This window comes from Molothrus ater, chromosome 7, assembly GCF_012460135.2.
Source record: "Molothrus ater isolate BHLD 08-10-18 breed brown headed cowbird chromosome 7, BPBGC_Mater_1.1, whole genome shotgun sequence".
In the NCBI taxonomy this organism is placed as follows: Eukaryota; Metazoa; Chordata; class Aves; order Passeriformes; family Icteridae; genus Molothrus; species Molothrus ater.
In genome coordinates, this window is record NC_050484.2 from 18,146,049 (window position 1) to 18,158,280 (window position 12,232).

Sequence of the window (12,232 nt, forward strand, 5' to 3'; positions counted from 1 at the left end):
CATTTTTAAATAAACAGAAAAATACTTAATGATCACATGACTACACATGTAAGGATATGAAAAATCCATGTTTTCATCATGTGCTATAAATGAGCTGCTATTTTTTTGGCTTCCTGTTCTACTAGTTAGTTAGTTGCCTCTAACTACTAGTTCTACTAGTTAGTTAGTTGTCTGTTTTCAAAGTGTCTTTTGCTTAACACATGCAGATAATGTTGGAAACATCACAGTTAGGACTTTGTTTTTCCTTTTGTTTCTTGTTGTATGATTTTTTTTCAGGCTTAAACTACAGTTTTGAATGCTTGTGAGCAATGCAGAATGGGAACCCCTCTTACTGCTACTACTACTAATTTTTTTTCAAAACCATGGTTAACAAGAGGGAACAGAAAAGGAGAATTTCATTTTAAGATTTTATGTATTGACAGCTTTTTATTATGGCTGTCATTCATCTTTCAATGGAATCTAATCCTTTTAAAATAAGAGTAGAAATAAAATGTAACTATTTCTAGTTAAGTTTTCTCACATTAAAGTAATTATTGTATTACATTTGGATTACTTTAATAAGCTTCTCCTGCATCAGATGCTACAAAAATGTCTTTCTGCCCTGAACTGTGGCTCCTTAATTAATTCCTCAAAGTGAAAATATGCTGATAGCAGAAATAATGAACAACAGCAACATAGAAATGTTAAAATTTATTATGTACATTAGGCATGAAATATGCACAAATTGGACAATAGATTACTGAGCAGACAGTAGTGACCAAAACAACCCTGTTAAACAACAAATCTTTACCATATTTATGCTGCTGCTTAGAACTTAACACTTTTATATTTTTTTGTCCCTAAGAAGTGTGATTGCTTTTTCTCACTGGTATGAGGGAATGGCAAACTCTGCTAACAGGTTGATGGCACTAGAATTGTATGAGCTTTCCACTATGCTTCTTGGGGAGCTGATAAGTCAAAATAAATAATAGGTACTGCTGCAAGGTTTACTGGGAGTATGGAGCTCATCCCCACAATGGGCCACCAACGAGACCGCATAGTGTTTATAATTTAAAGTATTCTTCCTCCTTATATGAAATTGATTATTGCCTAGGATCTTTGGGGTTCTGTACTGTTTTTCTGAGCCTGATAGGTAACAGTGTTTGATGGAAGTTGAGCCAGTCATGTGTGTGCTGCCTGCAGATAGCTGCTCCAAGCATCTATAATTTGTTTAAAATGATTGGGTGGGGAAATTCTGAAGCAATCTTGTGAGAATGTGTGTCGCCTTGGAGGTAATGTACTAGTACAGTAGAGTAGTAGGTTTATTGTTCCTGGGGCTGATGGTAAGTTGAGTATGTCATCAGGCTGCTGACTTGTATGCCTATCTGAGAGGAAAATGCATTACTGTAAGCCTGGAAAGAAAGTTATCAGCTCAGTAGGAAAGAATTTCACTACAGAAAGGTGAGCAAAGAGTAGAAGACATTAGTAAATGAGCAACATGTATTGACAGGGACAATGAATGCGTTCTGTAAAATGTCCTACTAAAATGAAAGGCTTGAAAAATAATTTGCTGTTTGCCCCCTGCAGAAGAGCTCCATTGGAAATTTGAAACACTTGTAGTTTATCTTAATTTAGAAGCATTACTAGGTTTTGACTGAGGAAGATAAAAAAAAACCAAAAACCAGCAAAGCCAGCATCTGTACATTAATGTTGCCTGTTTTCTTTGTTGTCAGGGCTTTGCTTCTACTGTGAAAAAAAAAAATCAGAAATTGGGCATTTGTTGATAATTCAGAGTGGTGAAAGTGTAGGTGATGATCACATTGTGTATAATTTCTGCAATGTGATTGGCTGTTTGCTCTCATCACACAAGTTGTTAGCTGTGGTGATGGCTATTTCCATTAATGTAAAAGAAGAGTCTGCAGAATTGGATTATAAAGGTACTGTTGATAAGTTGTGAAGAAAGCACCCCTGCTCTTGGGTAGACATAGTAAATTTTAGCACCTAACAGGAGGTGTTTGAGAATCTCAGGTGGCTTTGGTAAATGGTATTTAATGTTTCCATGGGTTTAACTGGGTCAGTTACTTTGCTGTGGGGGTGGTGAGGCACTGGCACAGGTTTCCCAGAGAAGTTGTGCGTGCCCCATCCCTGGAGGTGCTCAAGGTCAGGTTGGATGGAATTCTGAGCAACCCGGTCTAGTGGAAGGTGACCCTGCTTGTGTCAGAGGGGCTGCAACGAGATCTTTAGGGTTCATTCCATCTTAAGCCATTCTGTGGCTCCCTGGTTTTTCAGAACAAGTGCACAGTTGTGCCTCTGTACCCCAAGTGTTTCATAAAGCAAGCCAACATGGAAGTAGTTAAGCATTATATACTAGAGCCTATCTTCAAACCCAGACTATTGTAATACAAGCAGAGTATACTGAGTGTGAGAGATTGTCTGGAAAAGAGAAACGGGTAAGGCACCTCAGTTTTCAGAGAGGCAGCAAGCTAGTTTGGATACTGTTTATTAAAGCTAGTTAGCCATTTCTGGAATTCATCAAGTATCAATACACTCAAGTATTGAATATAAATTTATTAATTAATTTAACTATTATTTTTATATGCTGATGCGTCTTCAGATATTTTGATGAGTAGTTGTGAATGTTTTTATGAAGAAAAAAATTGAGTGTAGGAAATAGATACTTGTTTTTTTAAGTACTATACAGTTAAATGCTTGAAAGTTATGAAAACACCAGGGGCTTAAGTCTCCCTAAAAACAAGTGAAAAATCCATCTCAGTGAACATGAATGAATAAGAAAATAAAATTTTTAAAGGAAAAAATGAGGTTTTTTTTACCTTTCTCTAAGGTTAAGAGAAGCAATTATTGTAAACAAGTGAAAATAAGATTTAAATTTTCTGGCTGCTTCAGCACGTTTTCTAAGTTTCCATTGGGGGAGCACAGTGTGTGTGAGTCAGGTTTACATCCACGTAAGTAGCAGCCAGTTAACACCCTGTTTGTGCATTGGTAGCTGAGCCAATAGAGCCAGTGAAGCCTGCCTGTCTTCTGCTCTGTTCACAGTTCATTGCCATTTTTCAAGCTCCATAATGAGCTGCACTGACCTGTTTGTGTTTGTAGTACATGGAGACTCTAGCTTGGCCAGAAGCTGCAGTGAATTAGTGGTAAGTGGGGAATTTAAATGTGCATACCTTGATTCCTTGATCTGCAACTGTGATGAATAAATCTACTGCAAGCAGAACTTTCAGAGGAAGTATGGCAAAATAAAATAATTTAGCACTATGTATTTAGTGCTTGCTTTCTTTTTCTTAACCTTCACCTTACACATTGGTACTGGTGAGTAGGTATGAGTAGACAGTTAGAAATAGTCAGAATAGGTTTTTTTAGGTTTTTTGTTGACTCTAACAAGTACTTTAGCTTACCTGGCAGTGGAAGCTGGTTTAAACTGTAGCATTTTGACTCTTGTGTTTGACCTATATGGAATGGTTAATCACTAGCCATAGTCTGCCCTGAGAATATGTAATCTCAGTCTAACTGTGAAGGAGGTGATCTAGCTGAGGAGTCTTGACTTTGTACCTCTTTAGAGACATGTATTCTGGACATTTCCTTTCCTTTTCTCACTGAAAAGATAAAAACATGTAGTGGATTTCCTAGATCTGCTCTAGAACTACTAATAGACTACAGAATTGAAACTATGAATGAATCAAGTAGTCCTTTAGCATAGAGGAAGCAATACATTTACTTCAAGTAAATAGGTCTTGATAGATTTATCAAATGATAATTAAGGTTCTTACTGCATTCTGCCTTGCAGAACTGTTTAAACGTATTAAAGGTGCGTTATCAGCTAGAATATTTTGTATTTTGTTTTAAATTTTAACTGTGCCACGTTTTATTTTGCTGTTAACAGATTCTAGGCTGATAAACCATTTCAGGTACTGTGAGGGAAATTTTGAAAAGTGTTCATGTGTTATGGGTAGATGTCCTGTTGTACAGTTAATGTGTTTGATAATCTACACAAAAAGCAGGCTTGTTTTGCAGCATGGCAATGCTATGTATGAATAATGCATGCTGTTTTTCAGATGAGGTTTTTGCCTGAATTCAGATAATATGTTTAGCATTGAGATTTCAGTTGTACAGTATGTGGAGAATTCCATCTGAAATGGCAGGTTTTTTCTTTACTTCATTTAAAGGAGGACATCTCTATCTTCACTTATCTTAAAACATTTTAATAACTGAGACTACCAATTATGTTTTATAGGATTTGATTTTTGTGCTAAGGCCTTATCAAAAGCATCTAATAACGTGCTTTCTGCTGAGTTAATGATATGTTTTAGATGTCATTTCTTATACCTATCTTCAATAGCCATATTCAGACAGTGTGATTGTAATAATCAAGTTTCAATCAAACCATACTTAGTATGACAAATATTGCCTGAGATTGTAGTGCAGGTATTTGTGCTCTTGATAAAGGGCTTAATTTGACTCCTGGCAGAGACAGAGAACTACTATTGATTTTAATATCAGAATGCAAAATCGCTTTTATTTGTCATGTATGAGGGAAATTGCTTCTTAATTAAAACTAAATAAAACATGCACTCCATGGTTTTATTCAATAATACAAAAAGTAGCATTTGTGTCTCAAATGTGTTCTTTTACAAGTCTGTAAATGTTTGGTTAGAAATTATTTTTAACAAGCTAAAACACTTCTTAAACAGCTGCTGAAATCATAATTTTTTTGTATTCCTCCTGGAATGTTTGTAGATTTACTGTACCCAAAGGCTCACCTGTTGTTTTTCCCTCCCCAAAGCAAATGTCAAAGAAATATTTGAACAAACTCTTATTCATCTTCAAATCCCGTTCAACTGGGACTGTGAGTTTATTCGACTGCATTTTGGACATAACAGGAAGAAGCATCTTAACTATTCAGAGTTCACTCAGTTTCTCCAGGTCAGTTATTAACCCTGTTCCAAATCTGGAACTGAAATTCATTTAACTTTTAGTAATACGCTAATACCATTATAAATTATGAGTTTATGCTGGTAGTGATAATCCTTATCTGATACTAATCCCGACAGCTAATGATGAACTGTTATTTCTCCATACTGGTTTTGTAAGCAGTGTGTATTCATAACTTGAATACCATCCTTTAAAAGAATGGGACAAAACATACTGTTTATGAAAATAACTATTTTACTGATTGTTGTTAAACTGGGTGGAGGGTCTGCTTTTTCTGTCATAGGAATTCAATAGCAAAACTAAACTCTGCCAGAGAAAGTTAGCATTCTGAATATAGCCAGTTATTATTGACCATTAAAACTACTCTATAGGGGTTTTAAGTTCTGTACCATTTCTTTATTTTTATAAACATTCTAATACTTACCACTTTTTTTCTCTCACTGGCATGCATGCAACCACACACATACTGGGAGTTTGGTCTTAAATGCAGCCAGCTTGCAGGAGGTAAAATCTGATTTCCTGTGATGTTGCTGAACTACCCTTTAGGGACTGGGCTTTAAAGAATTTCACTTGTTGAACTGCACTTTGTGCTAAGCCAAAAAGTTATAGTTAAAGCATATTATGAACTGAACATTATACTAGAAGGAAGGAAAGGAAAATGTCATCTATAAAGGATGGAAAAAGAGCAAATTAGGAGAAATTTACATTGTAATTCATGGAAAGGAAGTTCACAGAGTTGCTAATAATTGCACTGAATTCCATAAATTAACATACAATTACCACCTTGTGATATAACTTAAAATTGCCTGTCTAGTAGATGGGAAGAAAAATAGGTTTTGTACTTGTGGAGCTGCCTTTGATGCAAGAAAAGTTTTGTGTGTATTGTCTTAAAAGTAAGGAGTGATAGATGTGCTTTGACATAATCTGTAATTATTGCCGAAAATAAAAATATCTCATAGGATCACAGAATATTTTGGGTTGTAAGGGACTTTTAAAGGTCATCTATTCCAATCCCCTTGCAATCTGCAGGGATGTCTTCAACTAGTCGAGGTTGCTCAGAGCTCTGTTCAATCTGAGCTTGAGTGTTTTTAGGGATGAAACATCTGCAACCTCCCTGGGTAACCTGTTCCAGTGCTTTACCACCCTTGTTTAGTTTGGAATCATTACTCCTTGTCCTGTCACAGCAGGCCCTACTAAAAAGTCTGTCACCATCTTTCTGATAAGCCCCCCATAAGTACTGAAATGCTGCAGTAAGGTCTCCCAGGAGCCTGCTGTTTTCTTTTCCTCTCCAGGCCAAATAGCCCCAGCTCTGAGCCTTTTTTCATAGTGGAGGTGCTCCAGTCCTCTCTCATTTTTATGGCCCTCCTCTGCACCTGCTTCCAAGAGCAGAGTGATAAATGTCTGCTCTTGTTTTATGTTTGTGTTTCCAAGATACTGTAAGATACAGTAGCTTCTTACTGTCATTGTATGATTAAAAAAAAAAAAAGGGTTGCAGTAATTTCAGTATGAATGCAATTTGGGTATTTTTATCCCTTCTTTTTATGTAAGATTGTTTTTCTCTTTTGGTCTAACACCATTTTCTGGGGTTTGGGACTTGAATCGAGTGGGTTTGTTGTACCTTGATCTAGAAAATGTTGTTCATGAGGTTATGAGAGTTGAGAAATTTCTGTAAAGGTGATATAAGCTAGATGGTTTGCCCTCTTCTTACTGTCTGTCAGAACGTGGTTATTTTTTTAGTGGCTTCTAGAGGTCTGAATGACAGCTGAATGGGCTTTATTGTTTGCTTGAATAGAAGGAAACAACTTTTTCTGGACATAGAATTTACAACTATCATTATTATCTTGAGGTTAGGTTACCACAGTGATCTTTGTATGAAGGTTTTTACAGTTTGTATGGGAGTTTTAAATTGTCTGAAATGAGTGACCATTTGTGACATTATGGGAGATAGCTGTTTGGGGCAATCTAAGTCCATATTATATAATTTTCACTGTCCTCCTGTTTATTTTCAAGTACTTTCCAGTGAGTTAGTATATAATAGCCCAGTCATATTTCATCTTGGATATGTAAGAGATCACCTCACTTTGTGTCTTCAAGATCAATATTAGAAGGTTTTCTAGCACTTAAGTATTTAATTAAGGAGTAGATAGCAGGCAGGACATGGGTATCTGAAGTTCATTTCTTAAATCATTTAGTGGAAGTTGAATTGAGGCTTTTCTTTGACAGAGGAATGAATCTGTGGATTAAATCAGTATGCAGACTTCTTATTTTAGTTGAGCTGGCCTTGAAGTTTAAACTGTAGTTACACTATTGTCTACATGCACAGACCTGTTGCAGCATAAGAATATGAAATAAGTGAACATTTTGTGAACAGTGGGTTACAGAATTTGCTTCTAATCTGCTGTCTCTGAATATTCATTCTAGGAGCTGCAGTCAGAACATGCAAGACAAGCCTTTGCATTGAAGGACAAAAATAAAAGTGGTCTGATAACTGGGCTGGACTTCAATGAGATCATGGTTACCATTCGCTCCCATATGCTAACTCCCTTTGTGGAGGAAAATTTAGTTTCAGTAAGTGTTAACAAAAAATGCCTTGAATTTAGTGTTTAATAGCTGTGATGTTTGAAGATGGCACAGCTTCTCTCCCACTTTGTCTTCTGCCTGTTTCTCACTCACTGCCTCGGCGCTACAGATTATCAGCTTCATAATAGAGTGGGCAGGGTCAAACATGGCAGCATTCCTTGGCTGCAGTAGTGAAAATGTCGGCAGTCTGGTTTGCATGTTTAAAGTGAATGCTGCTGGAAGCAGTTTGAGTTAGTCTGCTGTGCTTTCCACCAGAGCAGCAGGGCAAAGTACTTGGTACAGAAATAATCATAGAATTTTAGAACCATATAGGAAAAGACCTTAAAGTCATCAAATCCAATGGAAGTTATTTAGGACAAAAGCATCCAGTTTTTATATTTGAATATATGACATCTCAGGAGCTGGAGACTACTTAAAATTTTGTCCTTTTATATACTCTTGCATTCTTTTCTTTTTCAGATCAGAGTTTGGAAAATGAGTATGTAGATTCTAGAGGTAGAATGGTTACAGCCCTGATAGTTTGGCAAGATCTGTAGGTAAAGTAATAACATACAAGTTATAATCTGAAAGTATGTAGTATGAAAATTGCATAAGAATGAAATTTATGTAGAAGATAAAGTAATAACTTTTATCTTACTATCTTACCTATAAATCTTGCCTTGCCTTACTCATAAGGCATACTGTCTTCTATAAAATTTAGAGTATCTACTAACTTTAGACTTTGAAGTAAATGGTCATTGATGTATGTGATGCAAGAAATGACTTAGTGCCTTTATCTAAAGGCGTTTGCATTTGCATGCATGTCTCTTTCAGAAGATTACTTGGTGGCACTTTCAATATGTCTATCAGATAACTTCAACAATAACCTACTTATATGATTATTTCCTAATTGTTTCCTAGTGTTCAATCTTTACCACAAAAATAGTATCCTGTTTAATAATTCTCCCCTCATGTTTCTATTAAAAATATCTTAAAATTACAGGAATAGAAAGATATCTTTAATTCTTTCATAATTTGCTCAAATGAGTGTTTCTGTGATTGTAATAAGATGTAAATGTGCTTAAGGTGTTTAACTGTTTTCATTTAATTTTTAAAGGTAGCTGGTGGAACTGTATCACATCAGGTCAGCTTCTCCTTTTTCAATGCATTTAATGCCCTTTTGAATAACATGGATCTTGTTAGGAAGATATACAGTAATATAGCAGGTACAAGAAGAGATGTTGAGGTCACAAAAGGTAAGATACATTTCCTACAGTTTATTAATTTTTTCATTCTGCCCATTTTGTAATTGGTGATGGACATGGGTTAAGGTGAGTCAGAAGTCAGTTTATGGCCACTGGAAAAGTGTTTTTTTTAGCTGTGGGTGATTTTCATCCTCACAGGTTAGTAAGTATTTTCAGTTAGCTCATTAAAGAGAAGATTCTGGCAGGAGTTCTTGTTTGAATGAGTAAGTGCAAGTCAGTATGACACTGAGGATTTTACAGCTCCTTGAAAGAGATGCATTGTTGCTTAGAGATAGGAAGTTACCGGGGAATGTGGTGGAGTGGGTTAAGTTTGAAAATCTGAGTGGTTTTATATGTAGATGATGCCAGTTAGTATTTAACAAATCCCTGTGCATGTGAAAGGTTGCTGTATTTCAGTCTTGTCACAGACATAAGCAGAGTGCTTTTGAAGTCATTTTATGGCAGATTTTATCACCAGTTTTACTACCTGTATGGATAGGACCAGCCAAAGCACTGTGTGATAAAAAGCATGCCAAATTTTCTTCTTCGTTTAGCACATATTCATATGCTCTGCATATTTTTCCCTAAAGAAAAACATAAAAGGGCTCTTCTCATCCTCCAAATTGTCCTAACAAATTGCCTAGCAATGTGTTTTGGTACAGATGCATAAATACATCTTGCTTGGATTTGTACAGAGAAAAAAAGGCTGCTGTGTTTTCTCTGCTCAGACTTGTTAACTGCAACTTGCCAATTATGTCATAAACATATTGTGTAATTTGGCCAGATGAATATCTAAGCTTGGAGTCCCTCAGAGCTATGAGAGGAAGAACTCTGGACAGGCTGGGAGTAGATGAGTCAGTTGCCCTTAAAGCTGTGAATAATGGACCACTTTTCTGTTATATTCTGTTTTGCAGAAGTTCAGAAGCAAGAATCACAAATTGTAGGTGTTGTTTTATTAAGCTTGCTAATTTGAGGATTTTTGTTATCTTTGGTGAATATTTACCATAAGTCAGAGTTGTGGAGTCAGACATGGTGTGTCTTGGGAAGGCCTGTTTTAGGATAGATGTTCTAAAGATACCCTTTCCCTTTGCATTATGGATCTTGCTTCTTGGTGATAGACTTCATTTTTTTTTAAAGTTATTTGAAAGGATTCAAAGAAGAGATTTGACAAATAATACAAATGTTGTATTTCTCTTTCCCTTTTAAATCCAGAGGAATTTACACACTCTGCAATCCACTTTGGACAAATTACACCACTGGAAATAGATATTCTCTACCAACTTACAGACTTATACAGTGTTACTGGGTAACATTATAATGAATTTTATCATTTTGCAATCATGATTTTTGTGTTTTCTGTGTGACCTCTTACTTTTGTCCTAGTTTTAAAGGGTTTTGTGTTTGTTACCGTAATTTGTGCAATGTAAACTGATTTTGTTGTGTCCATGGGTTTTGTAAGTGAATTGTGCATGTCAAGCACAATTATTAATTGTTGTATTATAGGTATACATATGAAGTAGAAAAATACAATATTCCCAAAAGGCTACAAAATGCACTGGTTGATGTTTTGCATGGATCTTTAATGCATGCAAAATCTTACACAGAAATAGCTAGAAATGGTACCTTTTGTGTATTATATTCCTTATTACTAGTACTGAAGAACTTCAGTTGCTTCTGAATAATCCATGTTCCCTTCATCTCCAAGCATTCTTTAATGCAGCGTAGCAGACTTCTTAGGTCTGCATTCAGATATGACAAGTGTCTTTTTTTAAACTCAGATGTAGTTTGTGGGGTGTGGCCAGGAATACTGTACTTAATAAGTTTGATGCTTTATCTAACCATAATTTGCTTTTCTCTGCCTTGTGTAAAGGCGCTTAACTTTGGCAGATATTGAGAGAATAGCACCACTGGCTGAAGGTGCATTGCCTTATAACCTGGCGGAGCTCCAGAGGCAGGTGGGTAGAAGAAAAAAAAATTGAAATTGAGTGAATGTTAGCATATACTTGCAAATGAAAAATAAGAATAATGCACTTTAAACAGATTCCTGCCAAGTGGAGCATGCTGTGTGTATTGCTGTAAGGATAGAAATGGGGCAGGCTGTTAGATACTGTATGTGACTAGACAAGGTATGAGATGTCAGCATGGCCTGTTTAGATATGAGCATGTATGGATACTTGGATTCCTTACCATGAATACATTTGTTCACTCCTGAGAAGCCTTTTCACAGGGCACAGCCCTCCATGAACTTCTCCAGTGTGAGTGCTTCCTGTGGAGCCCAGTTGTTTACAAACTGCTGCAGTGTGTGTCCCTCCCACGTGGTGCAGTCTTTCAGGAATTTTACATTCCCATGGGCCCTCCATGCAGTTGCAGCCTCCTTGGGATGCATCCCCCTGTTCCTGTGTGGGGTCCTAGAGGCTCTGCAGGGGAACCTCTACTGCAGTGCCAAGAGCACCTCCTCCTGCTCATTCACTGACCTTTGTACCAGCAGAATTGTTTCTCTCATGTGTTCTCTCTCCTCTTACCAGCTGCCATTGCACAGGGTTTGTTCCCCCTTCTTAAACACATTATCCCAGAGGTGCTGCCACTGCCACTGATGGACTTGGCCTTGGCCACTGGTGCTGTTGGCTCTGTCAGACATGAGGGAAGCTTCTGGCAGCTTCTCACAAAGCCATCCTTGTATCCCCCACCCCCAGCTGTGCCACACAATCTCAATACAGGTAGTAAAAAATATGAATATTAAACGTAAAGCTTATAAATGTGTTCTTCATACTCACCTCTTTGAGTGTACAAAATACTGACTTACTTCACTTCCCAGAACTACCTTTGTAGCTTGGCACCCTTTCAAAATGAGCTCACTGATGAGATTCCTCATCACTAGAACAGAATATACTCTTTTCACACTCTTGAAGTAGTACATTATATTTTCATCTTATTCTACATTGTGTGTTAAAACCAGACACCAGAAAGCAAAATAATTTCATTTTATTTAGTTTATGAGGAACAGTCTTTTATTAGACCTTATCTTAAGTGAACAGTAAATTAAGTGTATTGACAAAATGAAAGATATCAGTTCATGAAGAGCAAATATCATCTCAGTGTGGTCCAGCTGTCCCTGGGAAATGCAACCAATTCTGTAATCAGTTTTATATGATTTAAAAATCCCTTTGTAAAGAAAAATCTAAATTTTTACATAAAATCACTCTGTATAGATTTGGTAGAAATGAAAATTAGCCTGCTTTCAACCATGTTTACTTTATTGTCAATTTTTTTCATTGTGTAAGATTTTTTTAAAGCTTAGCAGCTGAATATCCTATGGGGATGACAGCTACAGTAATTTTCTCTTTATAAATATTCATGATTTGAAAGCTATAGCATTAATTACATTCATTTACATATCCATCTGAACACACAAGTAAACTGAAAACTTTGTGAACACTTATTTAATAATATAAAAGTGACATTTCCTTCAGAAAGTATTTGATTTTTAACATTCAGTGATGCAT

At 36.3% G+C, this 12,232-nt stretch overlaps 1 protein-coding gene across 1 annotated transcript in view; it reads left to right on the forward strand.

Annotated features, from left to right (window-relative positions):
* Positions 1-12,232, forward strand: part of SLC25A12 (solute carrier family 25 member 12) — a 45,283-nt gene that overhangs the window by 13,327 nt on the left and 19,724 nt on the right. Inside the window, exons 5-9 of the mRNA XM_036386380.2 lie at positions 4,778-4,917; positions 7,348-7,494; positions 8,603-8,741; positions 9,942-10,035; positions 10,600-10,684. Of these exons, the coding sequence (XP_036242273.1) occupies positions 4,778-4,917; positions 7,348-7,494; positions 8,603-8,741; positions 9,942-10,035; positions 10,600-10,684 (605 nt within the window). The remainder of the gene's footprint in view (positions 1-4,777; positions 4,918-7,347; positions 7,495-8,602; positions 8,742-9,941; positions 10,036-10,599; positions 10,685-12,232) is intronic.